Here is a 27,192-nt window from a genome sequence, read left to right on the forward strand (position 1 = left end):
GCATGTCACCCCACCATGCATTGGCCTAAATGTATGTCTTCCTACTTTGAAGAATTATAAAAATTTCAAGTAGATACTTCTTGGAGCAGGTGTACAGAAAAGAAAAAAAAAAATGGATCAAGACCGATTCTATCATCTTTAACATTTATGTTCTCCACTTGGCTGCCAAATTAGAGACCTGGAGTTTTCAAGATTCTATTTATAATGAATTTAGGGTTGTAAGTGTACAATCCAGAAGCACCTTTTTTGCAGCTACTGAGGTGTTTGTGGGTTTGCTTTCACAGAGAGTAATATTTGATTAATATTTCTGAATGTTTTGTTACTTTTTTTCCTCACCCAGGCAATGGAAAGAAATGGCCTAGCCAAAGATAAACATTGTGGCAGATTGCAGTGGGACGGTGGGTTAGATAAGTGTGCTGGGATGAAAGGTAAAGAGACCTAAAAAAGCCATTTACTGCTTGGTAAGAACATGTAGTTTGGTCACAGGATCACTAATTCTAATCAAACATCTTTTAGATACAGAGTTTAAGAACTGGAGTGAGTATGACATCTGTTCTTTTATTAGCTATAAAATAAAAAGTATGGTCATAACATACATGAGCCATTCAAAGGTATGAATGAATGTGACAGAAAAAAAAATGGGCAGAGACAACTATTGTCCATGTGTGTTTTGCAACTTAAAATTAAATGCAATAAAAAAGAGAGAACAGCATTTAAGCTGAACACATAAAAAAAAGTATACGACGAATGCTGTAAAAGGTATGGAAAAAAAATCCTATTAAAGCGGACAAATGACATCCCTGGGCCCATTATAGCATATTGATACAGCGTGATGTATTAAATGTGGCTGGCAAATAATAAGGAAATCTTTCTGATACACAGACACATTTATACAGAAAGAGCAAGGATATTGTGCATGGCACTGGAGATTAATGGCAATTGGCTAGACCAGGGAACAAAAATGATACATTAGATACAGCTTAGAGGCAGAAAGATTGCTTTACTTACACTTTTAAGTTTAATTTAAAAATTCAAAGGTAAACAGCCACAACACCTCGCTGTAAAAAAAATTGCCTATTAAAAATGAAACACCAGCAGCATCTCTGGTGAGTATACAAATTTTAATATCACACATCTCTCACTTTCTTAAAAGGTCAGTTCTTTCCAAAACTGATATTTGATATTGGTTGTTTGAACTCCCAATCAAGAACAGAACCGTGGGCATCGCCCAATGCAACATCAACATCTACCTTCTAATCCTCTAGCCGCAATCTAATTTTAAAGTGTCAGAACACTAGATAAGAAGCAGATGACTGAAACCTGGACACCCACTCACCAAATTCAGTAATTGGCTTTGAGTAGACAGGTCATTTACATTAGAGGATGCAAATGCTTCTCCCATAGGAACCCTCAAACATCACTGGAGTCATTTTAGTGATTCAGTCTTGCCCAAAGGACTGTTGTTTCTCGTGGAACTTCCACAATGCACATGCTTCAACTGCAGTCAGAGCACTGAGATCCTAATATGCCCCCCACTTGGATAAGTTTTTGGGGATTAGTCTAATCACTGGAATTTTGTAACATGTCTCTACTCAAGCTTCAGATCTGTAAAGGAAAGCCATAACTAGAACACTAAAGCTTCAGATCTGTAAAGGAAAGCCATAACTAGAACACTAAAAATATAAAAACAAAGAAACTGTTACAAAACAAATGCAGGGTAACGATGGGTAGATGTGGCCTAATCGGATGCATTGATTCTTCATGCTTATGGCACTGGTCAAAGAAATCTATTAAAATACCTTCAGGCATATTTAAAAAGTACGAAGAGAACTTATGGTTTGCATAGGGAACCTAATTGGAGCACCAAGTAGAAAATAAGGAGACATCAGGCAACATGCTGCAGAAAAATTAATGCATATAAACCACTGCAAATGGTGCAAGAGCATCCCGGTAAATCATTACGCTCTGGTGATGTGACTTTTATGGTGCATCACATGCTGATTAGATCCACCAGCATGACACTGTCCAGTTATAATAGCAAAAGTTGTGTAACAATTTAGAAACCCGGTTATTTTGATTTTTCTTCTTCTTAGAAATGCGTGTATACACAAATGTAGTGCTTTCTTCTTCCTGAAAAGGCTTATTTACAGAAAATTAGAGCGGTACAATATTTTCTATTAAGGATTCATAACATTTAAGCAATATTTTAGTGTGCTGAATGTGCCAATGTACCCCACTTTTTAAACAAAAAGGTTACTCTTTTGTGACCCAAGACAGCAACACACCATCATGCCATTCTGAGAGTTGAGTTGTAGTACACCTTAAAGCAATTAACCAATCAAAAAACAAAATTGCACGGAAGTACAACAGCGCACAAAACAAAAAAAAAAGGGATTTGACCCTTCAAGTTTGAGGATTGGCAATGAAGGCCAAATATTTGTAAACAATGTAGTCTGTTTTCTGTACAGGCAATAAAGCTAAGCTGTCATAAGAGACCTGCCCTTGGTCTAAAAACGTGTTTACCTTTTAGAACATCAACATATAAAATCTTGGTTTACCAAAACAAAAAAAAAACATTCCCTCAATTATCACACTCAGAAGAAAAAATATTTCCAGCATTTTTTGTGCCAAGTGAAGTTTACAGAAACCCATGGCAGGCAAGGGCCTGTGTCAAAGCAGGAGCCTCTGGACATAGTAGTGTAAAAATGGGTGTAAGTGACAAAACATTTTTATATAGAAATCAAGGAAAAAGTCACTCATTAGCATCTCAATGCTTGTGGATACAAAAACCTTTTGTAAGAGAATCAGAAAAATGTGACACTTTAAATATTCCACTGCACAAAAACCTTTTGTATAACAATGACAATTGAGTAGACATTTATATTACAAAGAATATAATGTAAATTATAATAACATTTATTATATGGCTGTAAGATATGATAAAACTTGTGAAAGAAAGCAAAATGCATGAAACACCATTTAGATTTTGGCAAAACCCAGATTTTCACCTGCCCCACAATGGTGGCAAAAGCAATGTTGCTCATTTGGAATCCAGAAGCCCCCGTAATATGGGAATCCCCAGATATTTGCTCCCTCACCTTAAGAAATGAGTAAAGCAAATCTTAACATCCATTACCCATAGAGGATTGAATATTAACTTGAAATAATTATATCATACCGTAGAATAAAGATATTTATTATTTTTTCTGTAATAGTTACCTTTGCAGGTCTAGCAATGTCCAAATAGCATCCAGTGATAACTGATCAAGCGCTGGTTCCTCTTACATTCATTGAGCCAATCATGAAAGAAGATAGAAAATTCCCTGCAGGATTGGTGCTACACAATGACAGGTGAGGAGTCTTTGTCATTGAAGTGTAGAACAGCAGATGCTAGAATAATTGTCATGAGACACTATTTAGACATTTCTGGATCTACAAAGGTAATTTTAAGTAACAACTTCTGGGGATTTAAGGGGGCTTCATATTCCAAATAAGACCTTCACAGCACAGAAGACACATTGTGGGGATGATGCCCTCTCTCCTAGCGATGGCCCTTGCCCTTGTTGGGGTAAAGTGGGGGTTTGTTTTTTGCCAAAGGGGAGGGCACCACATTTTTCTCCTTTGATCTAGGGCAGGTCAGATGTCAGTGGACCTTTTATGGATAGGAGTGGGAGCACCCATTTCCTATTCATGAAAGCCACAAGGTCTGGTTTTGAAATTGGGGGAACTATTGGTTTATTTGCCCTGCAGCCATGTTATAAATGTTACCATTTTGCATACTGAATTCTGTTATACTACAAATGTTTTCCCCAGCCGAGTGCAATGCAATTTACCTACAATGGAATTTATGAATGCATGATTGTGTCACATTTACAAAAAATATTTCTGGTTAACTTGATTTTAAAAAAGAAAAGAATTTTTTTTTTATTTTATTTTATATGAACTGGATTTATGTGTGTATGTATGTATGTATGTTCTACCATCACTCGAAAACCCATGGAGACATTTCAAGCAAACTGGTCATACATATGACTGAGACTCATGAGTGCACCAGTCATCATTGTACAGCGCTGTGCTATATGTCAGAGCTATATTTTTATGTATGTATGTATGTATGTCATCACTAGGAAATGCATGGAGACATTTCACCCAAACTTGCTATGTTCCACCATCACTCGGAAACACATTTCAACCAAACTTGCTAGACATATGACTCGGACTCCTATGAGTGCGCCGCTGATCTTTGTGCAGCGCTGTGCTATATGTCAGAGCTATATTTGGTGATCACTAGGACATTCATAGAGACATTTCAACCAAACTTGCTATGTCCCACCATCACACGGAAACGCATCAAGACATTTAAACCAAACCTGCTGGACAAATGATTTAGACTCATGTGAGTGCACCGCTGATATTTGTAGAGCGCTGTGCTGAGACAGTACAACAGCGTGACAGCTGAGTACAGGAAATGAGAGAAAGAGCTACTACATCTACAGCTTCAGAGACAGTATAACAGCATGACACCAGAGTACAGAGAATAAGAGAAAGAGCTACTACATCTAGCGTTTCAGGGACACTACAACAGCACGAGTCTCGACTACAGGATAAGGGAGATAGAGCTACTACATGTAGAGCTTCAGAGACCGTACAACAGTGTGAGACCTGAGTACAGGAAATGAAAGAAAGAGCTTCGGAAAAATAGAAATGGTTTGCAGTTTAGGTCAAGCCAAGAAGTTTAAATCTGAGTCTCCTGGAATTTGCGGCAAAAAAGGGAAAGTCAAACTCTGCCAACTGGAAACACCACCACAAGAACTTAGGAATTACACATCGGCAAATACCTCAGAGTAACAGCATTTTATTAATAACATCAGAAAATACAACTCATGTACATGTTTCAACAAATACATGTTTACAAAATACATTCATTTTCTAAAAGACACATCAGTTGTTCAACAGCCTAGATTTCCATCCACATTCATGGTGCAAGGGTAAGTTTATCATAAAGCGGGATCATTACTTCCTCTGCCAGATCAACCACCAAAATTTCTACCCCAATATTTTTTTGAACACAAACTAATAGAAACTGACGAGAGGTGCATCTACAACTCAGGAACAAAATTTCAGATTGTCTTAAAGTTACAAAGGATGTTTCATGAGCTCTGTTCCTATTAAAACAGCATTGGAACATATGGCATTATTTTAGGTAATTTAATTGTATTTTAATTTTAATTTAAATGAATATTGTACTTATACTTTTAAAACAAAAAAAAAGGTCTGCCAGATTCCACAGCAATATTGGTGCCAAAACTATGTTCAGGGACTTTGTTAATGACATAAAAAGTTGGCAGACAGCAAGAGCCAAAAAGTTCAATCCAAAGTTTTCTCAAATTTTACCTGGTCAAATATCTCTAGTCTTAGACGATAACTATTTAGCATGTGTGCATAGTTTAAGGCTCTCCAACGGAGAAAAAAATGGCAATAAAACCAGGCAGAGATTATTACCAACCTCTATTAAAAAGCGCTTTGATTGGGACTATACTTCTAACAAAACTTTAAAACGTCTTAATAAAAACAGGTGCCATTCTGTAATGATTATGTTTTAAAAGACTCAGGAGAACTTTCAATATTATATCATTCACAATGGCAAATTAATATGACAATCTCTATCAGACATCTTCAGACACACCGGAGACTGCATTTTCTATTGTTCAGCATATAAGATGCAAACAATAGGCAGCTCCTCAGGAAAAACAGGAGTATTTCTAGGCTGTCTGACACAAAAGTGAAAAGTGTGAGCTGTTATAAATGCAAAAAGCTAATTGGGTCAAACCTTTTGAGAATCCAAACTTCAACCTTGGCTAATTGGTTTGCAACAACAAAAGCTTTCTATTTTTATCCCTAAATGTTTTAGGCTAAACAAAACAAAAAAGAATGACTTCAAGGTCAGGCGAGTAAAATATTAAACAATTCAGGTTTCCCCAATGTCTTTCCCAGGCTGAATCGGTTTCCCATATTTCGTTAAAAAGAGCAATTTTTCAAGCTTATGTGGAATGTCACCATTTCATTCTCAAATATCATCTTCAAGAGGAGAAGGCTCACTGTCTCCAATTTCAATCTCTGAAGCTAATACAGAAATTTATATTCCTCACTCCAACCATGCTCTCCTAAATTAAGAGGCGTAATTACAAACCGCGCTTGCTACAAACGAATCAAAACACCAAGGGAGAGGAGTATGTCAATGCCAGGCGTGGAGATGTCGGATCCCCCTCCTCCGCTCTATTCCTCTGGCTGGAGGTGTCTGGCAATAAGGCAGCTGCTGTCTTCTGTTCCATTAGCAACAATTGTTTGCAAGTAAAAGATGTAGAATGTAGTTGGTAAAGACAGAATTGTTTCTTGCCAACTTAACTCTTTAAACACCATCACAGTAATCACAGTTAATTGTATAAAAAAAGCAAAAGATTGATATTTCAATGGAAACCAAATCTAATGATCATAAAAGTTAACAGAGAGGGCAGTGTATAACAAAACATATGCAATAATAAGAAAGCACAGAGAAGCCTGAAGTTTGCACACATAAAAACATGTGGTTTACCATGGAAGAATTCTGGAGATGTTGGCAATGGGATTGATGGCATAGGAGGCTAGTAGGAAAGAAGCATGAGCTCTTTGGAGAAAAATATCTGTTCATCCAGGGTGATAGATAGGTATGTGTGGTTGCGCATATATGTTCTGACCAACATGCAGCTTGCACCACTGTAGTGTGGTATTTTACCTTTCTGCAGGCAAAATTAAAGTGAGGGTTCAATATTTGCCTGGTAGAATATTTTGTAAAAAGGCAGCAACGTTCATTATGTGAACAAAATCACTTTGTGTCTGTTAGCCTAGGTTTATTAGAAACTTTGACAAATTTGTGTATTTTTTAATTTTTAATGTTTGCAATGTGCAGTCTCAGCTGCTACAACAACATTGTGTTTCAGCACATTATTTCTGTGAATATTTTTCCCTATTGTGATTGGTAGACTCATGGTGCCGCAGGTGGAGTTTGAATTTGGAAATGTTAAAAGAACATAATGTGCAGAATACACATCCGTCCTAACAGCAGTGACTCTATTTGCCTTGGAGAGAAAGGGACAGATTGCCACACGTTGAACCCCAAAACAGACTGTAAAGTAAGATCTGCCTCCTGACAGTAATCAAAAAGAAAATGTGTAGCACTTTTCAACTTGTAATAGATTATCTGCACAGCAAGAACAGCGCTATAAACATACAAAGATCACATTGTAGAGAAATAAAAGTATATAGTACATGTCTGCAATACACCTCCAGATTTCTGATCATATAACCTTTCTTTATTTTAAATTGCTGCTGCACTAAAACACCACATAGTGTTGCCAGCACTGCACGGTTTTCTCCTGTGTGTGTGTGTGTTGGTACCTTATAAGTCCTTAATCCTATTGTTACTGGCATATTATACATTGAATGGGCTGTAAAAAATAATTTAAACACTGCTTAACACTAAAAGACAAAAACAATTGGATAAAATAAATGAAAATTTAACCTCACTTTACCTTGCTGAGAAGAGTCGAGTGCCTACTAGGATGGTGCCGAGAGGCGAGGAGGAGGAGATGTTATGTAATTCACAGAGAGTTATCGCGCGGGTTGTTCACTGAAGGGTAGCAACTGGCATACTGACGCTCGTGGGCAGTCGTGGCTTTGTCTCGAGAGAGGTAAATAAGGGTAGTGTGTGGTGTTATGACTCATTTTGACCCATACAAGTTCTAAGACAAAGGTTGTATACCAAGCAAAATTTTTCATGTCCAAAGCGGACTTATACCAAGTTGGACTTATTTCAAAGAGTGAGAGAGTGAGAGAGAGAGAGAGAGTCCAAAAGAACAAAAGTCCTCTAAATAAAAAATATAGTCCTTCTGGCTAACATAAACCAACTGTCCTGGCTTGCTTCAAGACCATACCCTCTCTAGACAGATCACAACCCAGAGGAAGTTGCTCACACAGATCCTTCTGCTTAGCACCAGGTTTGCTATCTAGGCTTGTGGCCTTCAGGAAAGCGTGGGACCCAAAAATAGGGATCCAGGCCACCCTATTCTTGCAGATTGCAAGATCGCTTAGTGAATTCAGCCCCAGGACATACATTTTAATCAACCACTAAGAAAAGCTAGAGCTTCACTGCAAACATAGCTATGCTGGTTTCACCTTAGTAATAAAACCTGAGAAACCACAGTCCCACAACTCCCATCCAGGATTTTTCCAGTAGAACAGTTGCTCTCTTTGTCCTTGTGTTATAATACACACACACTAAAATCCCTCCAGCCACCTTGTTGTAATTTTATTTTAGCTGCATATGATTTTATTGGTTTTAATAATTTCATAAAGGTACCTACTAAAAAAAAAACTGCTATTAAATATACCGTTGGAAAAAGGTATTCTGAAACAGATATAGCTAGCTGCTCTTTGGTTTTATATGTTGCTCAAAAAACTACCATTTTTTTTACACTACAACCAAAGCCGACTTTCTTTTCAGTTTGGATGTTACTAGAGGGGGATCGTGGTCCGAGTAAAACTGTGGCTCTGTAGAGCTATTTTTGCTTGTTAAATATTTTACGTTTACTGTGTTATTATGTGGTATTGTTCTCTGTCATTCAAATATGGTGACAATGGTAAAATCATAGAATAAATTAAAGCTAAAAAAGCCAAGTATTTGCCTTCCAAACATTGCTATTAATAACACATTTGTGTGATAGTGGCTATTTGAATCAGTACAGCTCCCCAATAAGTTCAGCTTGCATTTAGTCTTTTTAAGGTCAAAAAGAATGCATATGTATCTGAAAATTCCTAACTTGCCCTGATACTTTTCACTAGTCTCATATCTAAAATAAATATGTAAATAAAATAATTCTCCACTGACTAAATTTTTGCTCATTTCTCGGCCTCCGTGTGAATCCCACTCTACTTGATATGTCAGCTTTTATCCTCCCATCCTGCCTCCTATCTGACATTTTTACAAATGTATATTATTATCCACTATGACTTACTGCTCCATTGAGATATTTGATTCTATGCTTATCTTTTTTATTATAGTTTATCTATTACGTTCTATGCTTATTATTCCTTGTTTATCGAGTTCTTGACATAAATTACTTAGATACCTATTACAATACTACTTTGCGCAGTAGAGTTGAAGACTGGCACTCGTGCATATTTATGAGGTAATATTGTTTATTTCTATTATCTGCTCGCACGGTAATCTTTTCCCCACTCGCTTTAAATAAGTTTGTGATTGTAGAGTATTTGAAAACCTCTAGAAAAATATCTCGATAAAACTGACATATACGTATGAGAAAGAAACAACATTGTGTTTTAAACAAAAAGGGTTTAGTGTGCTTTATCTTGACATTGTGTCTTTTTAATGTGCCTAAATTATATATATAAGCACATATATAATATATAAATAAATATAGTGCATACCACCAGGGAACATACTTGTACCTGTATGCTCCAATCAAGAATGTTTGCTGTATGCAATCAGGACTGGAAGTAATTGGGATAATGATTATTTTAACACTGGAATTACAGTTTTTGAATATATGAATTGCATGCTGCTTTATAAAAGACAGAACCTTTGAGAGCCAAGTAAATTATACTGTTGCCTATACATAGTGCAAGATCATGGTTCTTGTGGGCAGATCCAACACTGAATAAAGTGTTTCCCCACCTGTATAAACAACATTATGTCAATAGCAATCAAACATGAACATTACTTTAATAGGCACCTGATAGCTAAACCATCCTTTCCTTTTGTGGCACACAAACCACTGGCTAACCTGCATGTTTATTCCACTTTTTGGAAAAAAAGCCAAGTGATTCAATGTGCAAAATGACTAATTAGCAATATTTGCAGGAATATCTCTATACATTAGTTTTCTGCATATTTTGCTATAGGATGATTTCTAACATTTCTTAGGCTCTGTGTCCACTGGCTTTTTCTTGCTAAAGAATTGATTTTCTCTTCCCTGCAAGTGTAAAAGGAAAAGGAAAAAGAATGGTAGATTGATGTATGTCAAACGATGCACACATCTAGAACAGATTTGGGATAATGGAATCCTAAAACACATCCATAAACGAAAGGAAGTTCAAATGAACCATCTAGGAATTTGAAACAACGCAAAGGAACTAACCTCAAAAGAAAATTGAGAGAGAGAATAAGTCTCATGGTGCAAACTGCAGAAGAAACAAGGGAAAGTGTTGAAAGACTCCACATCACAGAATCTTCAGCTGGTTTACTTACAATTTGTGGTCCTCATTTGAAAAGAATGAGGACTACAAGGAAAAACACCTTGGGATAGGAACAAGCAGTTCTAAAATGCAAACTACAAACTGACACCAAAGAACAAACCACCAGGATCCGGCAAAGACCTAATTTACCAATAGGTTGAGAAATGTTGGAAAAAGTCCATTTCCCACAGCCCTTCTTTGCCAGGTGCAGCACCCGGCACTTTTCGGTAAGCACCCAGCTGTTTTTGGGTGGTTAGTGAAATGTTGAGTCACCTGCAGCTTCTTCCTACCCAGTTTTATTCAAAATTTTGGGGGACAATGGAGAATGGCCTAAAATGTTTTTTTTCCAATCCTCCTGTAGGCAGCAATATAACCTGAAGGTATGGACTTCTAGAGTTTCTCGATGGATGAGAAGCAAAGTGTTTATGAGCAGTATTTATGATGAAATATAAGGGATTGATCACAAGTACACACACAGAGTTACCAAAAAAAAGGACAGCAAAGGAAATAAAAATGAATAGATTCACAAAGGGAATGCATTGTATAATCACAAAATTGCTATACCAACAAAAATTCATTTACATGTTGTAAACATAATCATGAACACAAATAAAGAACGTCCAACTGTGTATTAGTAAGGATCGCTGTTTACATCAGTCAGCAGAGGTATCTATCTGTAGGCTGGAATAAAGAGGAAACCCCAGGGAATCCAAGCTACCCAAACAAATATTAACAAAACAAAAGAACATCAACTAAAAAAAAGAGAGATCTGTGTGTATTTGATTATCTCTCAGTGTGATGCTATGCTTACAAATGAGTACTTCTTTCCAGCTAGGTACTTAAAAAAAAAGTAAGTCAGTCAGTCCCCAGTATTGGTCCCCAGTATTGTTGTACTTAAGATGTGCCTAAAATTTCTCATGGAACTTTCAACTTTTAACTTTCTTTCCAGTGTATTATACAGTATTTATGTCTTTGTGAATTGCCCCAAAAGTGGATGTCTGCATATTTGTCTGTTTACTTTTTTTTTAAATAGTTAACTCACATTTACAAGCTCATTTACAATAAAGAAATGACATTTATATCTATACCTACAGCAATTCCTTCCCTTAAATCAAATATGTGCTTTGTAAATGAAAAGTGCAGCAATGTTTGTGGTAGGGGAAGAGCACAGGTCTGCTTTAAAAGGAGACTGGCAAAAACCAAATTGTGCTGACTTGTTTTAAAGGTTTGTGCTGAGCTTGGCAAGCCACCACCATAAAAATGTGGGCATGCTCAATATAGGAATAACTATTCTAAATAATGGTTCTTCAAATAATAACCTTTAAACTTAGATCAGAATGGCAGGCTTTTCATAAATCATTCCCTGAAAATATGGGTTATGCTACAGATTTTCAACCAGAGTGATACAATGGATTGGTCTGACCCGATGCACTTATGTTTGGTACCTCTAATGAATGCACTGCTCTGCTAGATTACTGGAAGAGAATTAGGTTTGAACATACCAGAGTTTTCCATCTGGACAAAGTGGACATGAGAAGAGAAAAAAATACCATAAAAAAACATAATAAAATTCACATAGATTTGTATTTCAGGAAAGCTTCAGCTGCATACCCCAGGTCCTGTCTGACTTGACAGTGAAAGAGAAGCACCAGAGTGATGAATTTGTATGTCTTATGAGCTCCTTTTTTACTGGCATGCTTTTTGTCAGCACATGAGCTGAGTGGCTTTACATTTTATGTATTGGAGAAAAGAAAGGAACTGACACCAATTTACAATAATCAATGAATTGCAGTAATATGTATTTTAGCATATGTATAGATTTATTAAAAGAAGCTCATTCATCAACAAGGAAAACTAATTATGCATTGTTAATGTGCTAAATTTGGCACCCAAACTGTAGGTATATCAGCAAACCTTGTTTTCTGTAATGAAGATATGAGGAACTGACATTTTATCTTTCTCAACAACTCTTCTAAAACAAAACATCAGGAGCTACCTGAACCTTGAGAAGATTTAAATGACATTGTCACTTTAAAGAGCCATATTGACCATTTGCATTTAACAGCACACAAAGAGATAACTGTGAGATAAAACGATAAATTAATGCATGAGGTATTTTACCGGCTTGGATTTTATTTGTGCAAAGGATTGCAGCTTTCTATAAACTCTGCTTAAACCATCAAAGGCTGGAGAAGAATGAGAAAATTGTGATGCATTATCAGACGGATGCAGCAGCTTAGAAACAGTAAATTGACATTTTGCAGGATTATTGTCTGCTGCCTTGATTAAGTTACTTGCCTGTCTTTATTTGTTGGCACTAATGATCATTTCAGGAGTTATTTGTAAAAAAAAACAATTAGTAAGAGTACAAATCATTGACATAAGCATTTCAGTACCAGCATCAGCGTCTAAAGCCAAAATGGAGAAAGGAATTCAGGGAAACTAGAGACAGAGCTGTACTTTTGCCACGCAGTATTAGCACAATCAACCAGAATCCTTCACGTGAAAGCTAAAAGGAAGAACATAATCCTGCACACCTTGGCACTGCCTGGGATCATGCTGGACCACTCGTACAAACTTTCAGCATATCAGCAACTTCAACTTACAAAAAAAATAAAAGGAAAGATAAATAAACCACCATATCTACAAAGAAACAGAATAGTTTTCTAAAGGTATCCATGTTGCACAGTATTAGTACAGTTACAGTGATAGAGGCCAGGGGTGTCAAACTCTGGCTCAAGGGTCAATCTGGCCCGCAAGGTCCCTTTGTCCCCCCCCCCCCCCCCCCCCGAAGAGATCATAAAATGAATTGCACCTGGCCCGCCCGCCACTACGTATTGCAGCAAGTGATGCCGCTACTACAATTCCCGGCATCACTTGCGTCTATAGTGCAGCGGCCTGTTCCGTTCTATACGTGCAAGTAATGCCGGAAATTGTAGTCTCGGCATCACTCGCATCTATGGAACAGTCTTCTGTTTAATAATAATAATCACTTTCAGCACCGGAGAGGTTTATCTACAATTGTGGAAAAAAAAAAAGTAAAGCTGGAATTCAGCTCTAATTATACTTTCTGACCCCCAAAACTTTGAAGGTCAGCCATGGTAGAAAGAAGAATAATTTGAATGGTAAAGTTGCAGCTGCTGAAGAATGCAGTGTGGAATGTGTGGGCAGAGGTGTTGGAGAAAACTTGAAAGACTTGAGGGGGGCTGTCAGAGAACATGATGCAAATAAAGGTAAGGGGATGGAAGAACCAACGGTGAATGAAGTGTGGGTTCATTATGCAGGGTATGTGGTGTGGATGATTGGAAATGGTTAAATGAAGAGCTGTGACATAATGAGGTGTGGAGTTATGGCTGCCAAAAAAGTTCCTGCAATTATTATATAGAGAACTGGTGAAAACTATAACAAACATTAGGGGTTCTAGATCCAAAGATGCACTCTGGCCACAGCTGCTATAGCAAAAAAAGGGATATATATATATATATATATATATATATATATATATATACACATACACACACACACACACACACACACATATATATATATATAGATAGTGTATAGTATATAGTTACTATATATACTGTTCATATACTTCTCAGAAGGACAGAGCCATCTTTGTGGATTATCCAGGGTCAGCATCTGCTTGTGCAGCCTGTCTCAGCATACACAATACTGGACTGTTACAAAAGTACAATTTTGATCCCTGAGTAAAGGTGGCTGGAGACTGAGAAAAAATGCATCTTGCCTGCAGCAAACTGAAAATATAATTTCATCCTTGGCAAAAATCACTTTAGGGGCCCATTTGGGTTCATTTAGGGGTCCATCTGGGTTTATGTGTTGCATTCACATAATCTGTGTTAAGGTAGCCTATTTAAATGCATGGGGCTCCCAATACACCAGAAGCAAAATTTAAAAAAAAACAGTACTATTGTGCTTTACCATGCGTTGTGGTACGCTGTAGCTAATCAGGGTTGTAACTATACTTACTAATGATACATGGAAGTAAAGTGTTTATACACTAGCAATAATTAACCCTGTTGCTTCACACAATGAAACAAATCAAAAGCACCCTTAAAAAGAAGCCTAGAAATAGTTACCTGTCCAAAGGGAGTGAATCAAATTTTCTCTCCCTTGCAAAACAGCTGCCACCACTGGTACCTAGCACTACACAGCCTGTCATGTGTTAAATAAAAGAACCACAGCAGATAGACTAAAGGGCTCACAAAATGTATCAACATTGTCCAACTGAGCATCAATGAAGGCTGCATACACACGTTAAATAATTGTTGGAAAGGCTCTTTCACAATCCTTTCCACGACAAAAGACTGCATAATGCATGAAAGAGTGTTGTACATACAGCACCGTTCTGCTCTATGGAAAGGGGAGAACCATTGAGCAGCAACCCTTTACTTCGGTTACAGTCGTTCGCTATTCGTGGATCGGCCAGGAACGACGAGCGTTGTACACACAGCAGATTCTCGTCCGTTATCAGCCCTGAGGAAATTATCGGACGAAAATCATCTGACGTGTATAGGTAGCTTAAGAGGGAGAAACATAGATGGCACTCTTTAGGGTACCCACATACAAACTCTTTAGTGTATAAAGTGTGGCAATCCCCCTCCTTGTCATAGTTCTATTCTCATTAGTTTATTGCAAGTTCGGAGGAGGAAGTTCGGAGACTGGTTGCTATGGTCTATTGCCATTTGGACGTTCCTCTGTCTCACTGTCCAGACAATGCAAATTATTCCAAATGTATTTCTATTTAAAGCAAAACAAAACTACAAATCCCTATGAAATAAATCAGGCAGTTTCGCTCAGCCTTTCATCCAGTTTCTTCCCAGTCATTGCAAAACCCTCATGTGTCTACACCGGCTTATTCCCAGGACACCGTCTGCAGGCCCAGCTGACAAATTAAGGGTTATCGGTCATGTACTATCAGTATCATTCAATTAAACTGGCCGACAGTACCTGATTCATCAAACTGATTAACTGCCTGGAATCCCCAAGGGCTCTAACAATCCAATGCCTTGGTAGTGTGTGTGTGTGTGGGGGGGGGGGGACAAGACACAAAACAAGCCTACGCCGCTTTATTTGAGCTCTTTAAGGTCTGTGAATGCAGTCACCACTGTGCAGGGATATTTTTTTTTGCTGCTTTATTTCAGCAATAAAACAAGCAAGCACAAAAGAGCAGTGTTTTCATTGTGTGGCAATCATTTCAGCTACAGGTATATTGCAGTAGAATGTGTTGTAAACAAAAATAAAATAGGAAAATGTGTGGCTAATGTACACAGTCAGAGACTAAATACATTCGTGCACAGAAAAAAAAAACATTTATTGCTCATTGGGAAGGGTAATTTGCATGATTGTTTTTCTTATTAGTGCTTAGCTGTAACCTGCTCCAACGCCTGACAAATAGCTAAACACACCACTGAAATACATAAAAGGGAGCTGGCTTAATCTGACAAAAGATTTGTGCTTCTCTCCAACAACTCTTGAAATTTACACCTACCTTCCAGAAAGCATATCCAGGATGATGATCAGGCAACAGAAATAAAAGAAAAACTATCTGCTGCTATAGATTTTTTCACCCCAATAATATTTCTAGGAATAGAAACCCTTTGATATTTACCTGAAAGTGCTAAATTTCTGGCTTTCATTATCTTATGATAATAAGATAAGATATTAGGATAAGCCAGCTTGGAATTTATTGCTAGAAATGATCTTTCAGGATGGCTGTGCACAGAACACCATCCCGTTCTATAGAAAGTGAAGAAGACACACAAGCGAGCGTTATCCAGCTGTGCTCCCCTCCATTGACATGCACAGCAGTCATTCCTAAACTGTTGTTCATTGATCCACCGGGACTGTACACTGATTTTTAGTTACATTGCGGTTTATCTCAGTCGGCAATAAGTTGATGTGTGTATGTAGCCTTAGATCTCACCATGAAAAGTTAAAAATGCAGTGCTAAAAAACCACAAAGACAAAATGTTTTATTTCTCAGCTCTCCCCAAAACAAACCTATGTTACTTTATTAGTGCTTTTTAAGGTCTATGAATGCAGCATGAGGAAAAGAAAAGGAAAATGCATTTGGGGATAACTGGTCTGGTTGACGATGTTCTCCAATCCATTTCACACACAAACAGTTCTTTCCATAGTGTGCACTGAAGTTTATCAAAAACCTAGAACAGATGTATGTACCCAACAAAGTGTAAATGAATGCTGAGCATCCCAAATCTCAGGAAAAGCCCTTTCAGCTTGTTGCAGGACGATCTTCTAGTGAAATCTGCATATTGCAGGGTTGCCAGAATCTCACAGTAAGGATTGCAAAATGTCACGCTCACCTAGGCACTGCAGGCAGAACCCTCATGTAAGAGAGGGATATTATCTTAAATAAATATGTTTTTCAGCTTTAATGCACCAATTGCATATTGCACCATCATGTAATAAGATCAGAGGAGTGGAAAGTCTGCTTTCAAAATGCTGTACTTTCAATGATTCAAAAAGGAAAAACAAATCACTAGGCTATTCTAAACTATGACATCACACTTTTAAGGAAACCAAAAGAAAGCTAGAAAAATAAAATATCTGTACATAAATAATTTATTTTTATTGCCATATATCAGTAGGGTAACTTACAAATGGAACTAAAGTATAATACAGTGTATTGTAGGAATCTGCTCAAAAATAGTATACTGGGCTCCTTTTATGATTAATGGCAAGCCCTTAGGGGAATCACCACCTAAACACAATTATATTATTGTCACCTAAAGTGTACCTATCATACAGGTTTAATAAATTTAGGTACAGAGCAGCCTGAAGAAAAAAAGCCTGACAGCAATGAACACTTATTAGCAAACTGTGGTCTGGAGAAAAATTAGGTGTACAACCATAACCCCTGCACCTTGTCATATACCCCTAATTATAAAACTAAGTCAGCTACTTGTGCTTAGGGCGATTCATATGTAATTACTCAGAAATAGCATAAAGTAGACTTTTAACACTTTCTATAGAATTTCACACATTGAAGTGTAACAATAAAACTGCAGAAGCTTAAAATTATGTTTACTGAAAATGAAAAAAGTGTATTCTCTTTTGCTTAAAAGAAGTTCCCAATCTATTAACCAACTAGCCGTTAAGCCCGACCTTCGTACGGGCAAAAAAAAAAATAGTTAGGATGGTTAAGCCCGTATTTTTGTCACATCCTTACCTCCATGGTCCCGCTGTGCACATCCAGCGTCGTTTTCCTATTCCAGCGTCGTTTTCCTATTCCAGCGTCGTTTTCCTATTCCAGCGTCGTTTTCCTATTCCAGCGTCGTCCTCCGTCCATCGATCTTCCTCTCCAGCGCCGGGTGCCAGTGGGACCGGTAAGATGCCGGCCGGTATCTTGTGTTCCGCCGCCCGGCATCTTACCTGGTGCCGCTGATCGTCCACATCCTTCTTCATCCAGCGCCGGATGATCTGTGAAACGAGAAGCCGTCCGGCAGAGAAAAAAAAAAGTAAGGCTTCTGCGTGCGTGATGACGTTGGCGCGTGTGCGGGAAATTCAAATAGAAACTCATTCATTCATTTTGTATTGGATTCAATACAAACTCCTGTATTCAATCCAATACAAAATAATAGTTCATATGGTTCTTTTGAGAACATCAAATTTAAAGGATAACATATTAACGTATTTCCCTTGTGATTGAGACTTCCAGTATTCATCTCACATTAAAGGTATATGAGACACCACTTCCAATTCATAATGGTAATTGCCAGCCACAATTCATGCAGGACAATGATAGATTTAAGCTACTCCTGCATGAGAGTGGTTTCTGTTTGCTTCCTGTAGGCCTACTCAGCTATTACATTTTGTTACAGGATGAAAATTTCAGAATTCTGCACATGGATCTGGCAATTTGAAGTATACTTATGACAAGCAAGGCTTGCATCCCCTCAAGTCATAAATGAGATTATATTAGAGACAAATATAACTACAATATATACTAGGTTATATCTACAGCAAATAAACTAAGGCAAATTCCCTAAAAGGGAAGAACCCCGACTTTATTAATCAATATACACATTTATTTTGAATTATTATGCTTTTATTTCTTTCAATTAGACAGGTAGCCCAGGAAGCAAAACTCTGCAGTCTTTATTGAGGAAGTTACATATCTAATATAAACAACAGACAACCCTAGTGACACAAAAAAAGATGATCCCAAAGTCTTAGTGTAAGTTCCTAAACACTATCCCTTTGATTTTATCTAAGGAGAAGGCAGTGTAAGATGACACAACTTTGGTATTATTAAAAAACAACAGTCAGAACATTATCAGTATGGTACACTCAGGCTTGCTCCAACTCCAGTTCCAAAACTTACCTTGTATAAAAAACATTTCTACATGGAGGAAAGCCAAGAGGTCAAATATTCTTCAGCTGACCAACAAAACTAAATAAAACATTCTTTTAAAGTGTGTCTTCTGACATGGAGATTCCAAAGATGATACGTAATAGGAAAAGTAATGGCTGAAAGTTACTACTTACAAGCATTATGTTGACTGCAAACTGAAGATATTTTCAGTGGAAACAATTTTTTCTGCACAAAAAGAGCCTTATTGGATAAACCGTTAGGCGTCGTTTCAATCTATCCTGTTACGGCTGTTTGTCTCTCTCCGTTGTACAGATTACCCCTCATTATTTGTCTTCAGCATTACTCTCACTGGGTCTAAAACTAAATTTTAAGTTTTCACTGGTATTGCTGTCATTTAGCAAAGCCTTGTGGCAGATAATGAAAATACCAACTGTGGACATCCTCTGTGGTTTCCTAAGGTAAAGGATGCAGCGGGGTACCTCCTGCTCATCCTTCCCCCCTCCTCTCTCTAAAGAATTGAGCAGAGCTATGTGTACAGTTCCTATTTGTTCTTCTGTTACTAAAAACAATTAGTAAAGTTTGTTTCCAGCTATATAAATTTAATATCTGTACATGATCTGACGTGATCATGAATTTTCCAGATAGTTTAGGACACCAGTTCACAACTTTGTGGGGGAGAGAGAGAGAGAGAGGGAGAGAGAGAGGGAGAGAGAGAGAGAGAGAGAGAGAGAGAGAGAGAGAGAAAATAAACTCAATTGATAAGAGCCATGAAAGAGCACAGCTATGAGAAAAGATTAGCTGAACCGAATTTCCTCTACCCTAAGATGAGGCCTTAAACTGAGTATATGATCACCCTGTATAAATATATAAAAGATCCATAAATCTGTAGTAAAAGTGCAAAAAAGTTGTTCATTTCATCCAGGAAAACCCGATTGCCTTAAGTGATCAGGAGGGGATTTTTTTTTTCTTGTAAGAATAATAGGGTTTGGTTCTCTTCTGTGTCAGCTATGGATCCAGTGTATAGTAGGATAATAATTTTATTTATCTACTGGTTGAACGTTATGAACTTTGTGTATTATTTCATGTGGACTAACTATGTAAGGTTTTCCAGCAGCAACTGTTTAGGAGGGAACTTCCCTCACTTCCTTTTTCTTTTATAGGTTAGTAAAGAGAAATCTTAATTTGACTGAGAGGCCTATTGATGATGCCTGGGGTTGTTAATATAATTAAAACTACAGACTAAACCACCAAAATGAGAAAACAGTTTTCCCTTAACAATGACCACCACTAAATAAATTGTTGAAAGGTAGAAGGAATACCTAAAGAAAATATAATGGGAGGAATTATCAAAATCCTGGGTAGTGTGGAAAACGAACAAGACACTGTATTTTCGTCTTGTTTTTTTTTAAACAATTGATACCTATATAAAATTTTTTTTTTAATTCCTTTTCACACTCTTTTTTTCTAATCATTCTTGCTTTGGGGTCGCAAATCATACATTGAAGGAATTATAAAAAAAAAAATTTGCATGTAATGGTAGGAAAGGAAGAAAATGGTAAGGGCATGAAGGGTTTTAGCTACAAGAGTTTGAAAAGACATAGGGCCAAAGGCAGAGAGTCCATGGTTCCTTTTCAACATATTTGTTTTTGATGGAACTGCCCATAAATTTGACAATGAAGAACGGATTCCTTGATACTGTACGGATATCTCTATAATATAGATGTAACTCTTCCTTACAAAGCTGTGCAATTTGCAGTTATTATTATTATTATTATGAAACAGGATTTATATAGCACCAACATATTATGCAGCGCTTTACAATAAATAGGAGTTGCAAATGACAGATACACAGTGAAACAGAAGGAGGAGGATCCTACCCAGAAGAGCTTTCTCAGTGTTTTACAAAGTCTATAGTCATGTCACTAACTGTCCCTCAAAGGAGCTCTCAATCTAATGTCCCTACCTCAATCTTATGTCTTTAATACAGTCTAAGGTCAATTTTGGGGGAAGCCAATTAACCTAACTGCATGTTTTTGGAATGTAGGAGGAAATCGGAGTACCCGGAGGAAATCCATACAAACACTGGGAGAACCTGCAAACTCCATGCAGTTAGTGTCCTGGCCGAGATTTGAACTTGATACCCAGCGCTGCACAGGCCAGAGTGCTAACCAATGAGTTTCCTCATTTTGAGGTGCTGAGTATTTCCCATCAAATGCTGGCTGCTTCCAAGTAAACCAGATAGCAATGGGTTGTTTTACAGTACAGTACGTGAATTCTCACGGTAAATATCCAGCTTTTACTAATGCCACGGGCGTATCAATTATACAACAAATACATCAAAACTAAACAGCCAAAAGGTCACCTAGCTAAAATGTGATGATTAAAATTTCTGCATAATTGCAGCTGCCATTTCACAGAGATCAGAAAATATATCCATTTCAATACCTTCGAGGTTTCCACATATTGGATCGTTTTGTAAAGCGGCAATCACAAACTCATTTCTTCAGCCACTCCTGGCTGTGGCTAATTAGGGTGAAGTATGTTAATGATAGAGCACTGCGGCCTACAGACGCTTAGCACTGCCATATTAATTGTGTTTGGGGAAAGAAGCATGAGTTGTGCTTATCCAAGGTAATTAGTGATGGATTTGTTAATTAATACCGGAAAGTCAAACTGCCTTTGTCTTGTCTGGTGTAATTAGCAAAAGAAGTTGAAACTTCATTTTTCTCTAGTTTTTATTTTATTTTTTTATGGTAAACTGACTTGATAAAATCAGTCTAGTCATGGTATGTTGTATGATGATGTTTATTGTAGATCTTTTTGTAGAATCAGGAAGTATTACAGTAATAACTAATACCTGCTGTGCACACATTGCAAATACAGAAACTTCAGAAAAAGTCTAAGCCATTAGGGTTCCATACACTACAGTCTGTGCAAGTAAGGGTCGGTTTACATGACATAATGGCCCTGCATTCAGATGATTTTGCAAGGAGTCCAAACAATAGGCTCAGACCCCGTGGTTGAAATTGAATTAATGTTGCAGAGGAGTGTACTTTCAGGTTTTCTGGTAGGATGGGCTTTTTGTTGCATTTCTCTACACATACCCAGTTCTATGCAGACATGTCCAGTCTGCATTTTTATTGTATTGCTGTCAACGCATTATAAATCCTTACATGCATACACTATATATATACAATGGATTAGATACGGACCTGTGATGCTTTTACCTTGAGAAAATCAAACCTTAATTGCAGGTTTACATTCTATGTAATTCTAATTATTCTTTTTCAAGTTATTCATTTAGTTGCATCACACACAAACTTTGTGACTTGCAAGCCACGTGCCAGTATTACGGTGCTTTTGTACAAAGACAAGCGTTAGTTATACAGAAGTATGGGGTGTTGTCAGGACAGAAAAACACAAAAAAGGATAGCTGTTCTAACCTTACCTTCCTCTAATAAATATTGCCGTTTCTGTCCCCATGTGATAAACAAACCTGTCACTGGGGGACTGACATTAAGAAATATCATTCTCTTTTTAAGGTAAATTAGATTTAAAAAAGTGTGTGTGTGTGTGTGTGTGTGGGGGGGGGGGGGGGGGGGGGGTTAGAGATGTAGAGGAATTAGTTTATTAGTTAACTTTTTTGTGTGGTAAATGCTTAGGTAAACATCTGTTTGCCCTTTTAGGCGATTACTGGCCTTTGTAGGGGCAATCAAATTGGGGTAATGAACAATTCAGGGGTCATAAAAGAGCAAAAACAAAACTGTATTCTATATTCAGCATAAGACATTTTATTTTTATGGCAAGCTTCAGCTTATCATAGGAGCCTAAAACATCAGCTCACATCAGTGACAAATGCTTCAGAAAAGTTTGAGACAAATAACAAAACATAATTTGTGAAAATGGTACATATGCCTGCATGATACCCAAGGAGGTGGCGGGAACAGAAATTGGGAACATGTCTAAATTAGAAATTTTCTACCAATTTAGCCTGCAAAAGCACTTCATTTGCCTGACAGTTATGTGTATATATGAAGCGAGAGTCAGTCATTTTAGCTAACAGTACGAGCGCATTGTGAGTACAGCACAAGAGTGGAACAATTTGTTTTCCCGCAATGTAAATACCTCTATTTGCTATAGACAGAAGAAAAATAGAGGCTAGACATATGACCCCCTTAAAGCTAATTCCCACAATGTTTTCACTCTGTAGGCAGGTTGCAGGGACATTCGTTGTATTCACTAGTAATACAATAAAGTTGCCTGAACATTAGCTCAATACCATCAAATATTCAGCATTTTATATAAAAGAGCTAAAGAAATTCAATGCAGCCATTATACAAGTTCAACAATAAAAACCATCTTCCTAACGTCAGGATGGGATTCATATCCAAAGATCTTATGAGTGGCAATCCGATGCAATAGACAAAAAAAAAGGTATCTGTACAAAAGAGCAAATACTCCCCATGTTTTGGGTAAGCAGGATTGCTGCCCTGAGACTTTAAATTTGAACTAAAGAACTAAACTATAGAACTAAAGTCTCTCTTTAAAAAAAATCCTCAATCAGGCAGGTGATTATTGTAGAAAAGGACAGCTGATGTACCTTCTGCAATAACTGTTTATACCCGATAGTGACCAAACTGTCAAATTTCACTGAGCCGTGCATGTGTAGCTCAGCAGTGATTGCCAGGGAAACTCGGCAATCCCGGCATCCCTTGCACATGCTAACAATGAATGACCTCCTGTGCAGGAGTTAGATCATCCCAGCACAGCCAATCAAGGTGGACGAAGACTGTACGGGGTCCAGGCCAGTGATCTATTGCTGGTAACAAACAGACAGGAATAGATCACTATAAAAGTTACATACTTCTCCAATGTGGCATGGATTTTTAACAATTTTGTTTGAGACTCCATACTAGAAAGTAATTCCTATGGAGTCCCGTCAAACAGCAGAAAAAAAACCCCCACCACAGGGCATACATCTTTGGCATGCTGGAGTTGGGATTTAGGTATCGGTATAAGTTTGAGGTAAAATAAGCCCTGAACACAAAGGCAGTGTTCCCTGAATGCAATCGAGCTCTTCATTTTCAATTTTGACAAAAGAGCTTAAAACCTTTAAACATTTATATCTCTACTTTATGCAAGTGAAAGCATCCCATAAAGCCTACATAAGTGTATGGCAACACTTCAAACAATAAAGCACTAATAAATATACCAATAGGGAAGAAAGGTGTTACACCAGTCATTAAGTTGACACTGACAAAAGATCAGGCAGTTCCCAATCTGAAAGGCTAATTGTCTAACTCAATTTCTATGGCATCTAGATTGGATTATAACAAAGATTTTTCTTCTCTACCTAACAAATTAAAGTTATATTTCAGGAAAATGAATCCTTGCCTCTATCCCTGGGGCACAGAAGCCATTAGCAACAATTCAGCTCCTGGAGGGTACCCATGAACCTAAAGCTAAATGAGAGACAATGAAAACATGACAGACTGTACAATCCATACAATTCTGCATCTCAATCGCTTTCCCTGCTCAGCTAAAAAGCCCCAGGGGCAGGCCTTGATCAAACTGCTGTGAATTACACTGAGCCAACACTGCCTCGTTCTTTAGCACAAAAAAAAAATGAAGAACTTAGATAAATTGGTTAAAGATATATTTGGAAGCATTACAGATTTACATGTCTTAAACATAGATTGTATCTTAGGGATTCACAGCTTGAAGGCATCTCGTTATTTACCAGAAAAGGAAAAACTAGATATCTAGAGGTTTACAACACAGAACCCAAGAAAAACAGAAAAACAGATTTTGTGTAGGTAAGCAAATAAAAATGAGGCGGATGTGTGATCCACCAAAGGAGTATATTATGGCTATATCAGGGACTAGGATAAGCACTGTGAAATAGGTGCCACGAGAGTCATGAAATTGGAAAGTATGCCTAAAGAATACAAGTTTTCAATATCTGTGATTTGCGATCAGGGAGATATATTATCTATATATGTATCTCAAAGATCAAGCAAGCAAGGAGAAACTGGGAAGCAAATAGGGGGAAATGAAGGGTTTTAGAGGCACGCAAGGGGTAAGCAGTGGGGTAGCGCCAAAGCCTTCAGAGTACATTAGAGAAAACTAAAGGCATTACTATTTGTCCCAAAATTTATTGGGGATATGCAAGCATGACTTTTTTTTCTTATTCCAAAAATTATTTTACTTGTCACGGTAGTCATGCATGCTTTCCTTCCCATGGAAGTTTTTTCATACATTATCTTTCCCCCTAAAGCCATGCCTGCGTAATCACCCTCATAATTTATCTACATACTAAGCATGCAGATGTGCAGTGATAGAGGGAAACTATAGTTCCCACTGATCTTCACCTACTGTACTGTTCGTGTGTCAATATACTGACAGAGCTTGAGAAACTGAGAACGCATAAAAAGCACAGACGTCTGCAAGCCTTTCCCCTCACCCGCCTATAATGATTGGGGTGTGTACTCACACAAAGATGGCTATGTTGGGGCTTCATGGGACCCTGAAAGATGTCATATCCAAACAGAAATGGAAGCAGAATGGAAAGAACTTGCGTATATGGAATTCAAAGTAATGGTAGGCTTGATAATTTCAACAGCAAAACCTACTCCTTTTATAACACAATGGTTTAATAAAAATAAAAAACAAAGCCGAGTACACAGCAAAATGTATTCGTTTGTTGGTAAGCCTCAATAGTTTACTTAATACTCACAAGTTCAGCTCTATGCTTCTGCACTCCAGCTTCTTCCTGGGCCTGGGATAGCTGTGCCTAAAATATCAACAGAAGGAAAATGTCAGAAAAGCCCAAAATCTGAAACAGATATATTATCCTCAATCAGTGTAGACAATGTATAACTCAATGTATAACTGCAAATAAATATTTCACATTTTTTTCAATAACTCATCAATTGCAGCGCTCAACAAGGAATTTATAAAAAAAAAAAAAAAAAAACTGTATAAACCTTTAAGTTTAACTTCATTTAGCACATTTTTTTGACTTTGATTCTGCAGTAGGAACACAGCTGCCACCTGTTGTATTACCAAAAATGTTGAAAGCAGCTCAGGGAATGGGCAAATAGGCTGCAGCGAAATGTAGGAAAAAATGTTTTCTACAAAGCTTTTTTATACCAGGTTCCTTCCTAATAAAACGATTGCTTAAACTAGAGGTTACTGCTTTTGGACCACGTGACCTCAAGGATGCATGTCACATTATCAGAAAGAGCTCTACACTAACAGCATCTTCATTCTTTTTGCCAGGTTGTGATAAAGAAGCAGGTTCACCGAAACAAGAAAATGGGTGTTCCCCACAGCTAGTTGGCACCCTCAATTCTATTAGTGGTTTTTATCTAAAGAACAAAGCTTCTTCCTGAGAAGTCATGGACTAGAAATCACAAAGAGAAAATAGGGGTTAAATAAACAGCGTTAGAGGCAAGTAAAAGGCCCTGAGAACTTAAGTAACAAAAGCTGGTGGGTCAGGGAGTGGGGAGGGGGTTAGAAAGGTTGCCAGTCCTGGAGCCCACAATTCACAAACAGGAAACTAGATACAAAAAAACCTGAAAGATATATTTGCCCAAGAAAGGATGTTTGGATAAGGGAGAGGAAAGTCCTGGTGGTCATGCGATCCGAAGCAGCTCTATATTGTGGTCTGATAACGGGCAGGTGCTCCGAAACAAGTAAATGGAGGTTCTGCACTGATGCACTTTAAAATTTCTTTAACCAACAACATAATGAGAGATTATTTATATAGGCAAGCTGATTCTCGTCATAGATGTGTGGGCTGTTTCTTATATGCTTCTAAAAAAAGTGCTTCATATGTAAGTGCATTTATGGGTTTTTATTAAGTATTACTGTACTTCATTTCTGCATTTTTGATAAAAATTGCGCCCTGTTCTAGGCTACCACAGTAACAAGCAATGTGCCTAGACCTCAGTTCACTTTAAACCTGTCTTTCATTTATTTGACCACGCTTAAGTCATCCATTTCTGTGAACCTAACTTTAGATTTTAGGTCTGCTATAAAGGTTTCAGACTTGAAACTACATAATGATATTTTTTTATTTGAAGACTTTACCAAAAACTAAAACATCAGATTTGCAGGTGGTACAAGCAGCACTTTATACTACTCTATAGAAGAAGGTCTTCCTGAAACTTCACAAGGCCATAATGAAGATTCAGTCATATATTTTTTATGCATTAAGTTGTGTCCAGTTAGGGGTGGTTGTGCCATTTAAGGGGGTGCTGGATAAAAGGTAAAAAAAAGAAAGCTATCGTGTGACCAAGAAATGTCAGGGAACAGCATGATATTTAACCTGCAACCATGAAAAATCAAATGTCACTCCATATCTGCTTTATTTGTGTAATTTAACCAACTGTTGCTAATGACTTTATATGATGCAAACTGGAATTTACAGTATGAGCTAAAAGGAACATTTTTAGACACACTGCTAATAAAAATCAAGATAAAAACATTTCACATTTATCACCCCGTTTAAGCTGACAAAACAACCATCTTATCTGGAA

General features: G+C 37.5%; 1 protein-coding gene across 1 annotated transcript in view; it reads right to left on the bottom strand.

Annotated features, from left to right (window-relative positions):
• Window positions 1-27,192, bottom strand: part of MAD1L1 (mitotic arrest deficient 1 like 1) — a 411,577-nt gene that overhangs the window by 220,276 nt on the left and 164,109 nt on the right. Inside the window, exon 4 of the mRNA XM_072417765.1 lies at window positions 25,386-25,442. Within this exon, the coding sequence (XP_072273866.1) occupies window positions 25,386-25,442 (57 nt within the window). The remainder of the gene's footprint in view (window positions 1-25,385; window positions 25,443-27,192) is intronic.

Source organism: Pyxicephalus adspersus, chromosome 7, assembly GCF_032062135.1.
Source record: "Pyxicephalus adspersus chromosome 7, UCB_Pads_2.0, whole genome shotgun sequence".
Lineage (NCBI taxonomy): Eukaryota > Metazoa > Chordata > Amphibia > Anura > Pyxicephalidae > Pyxicephalus > Pyxicephalus adspersus.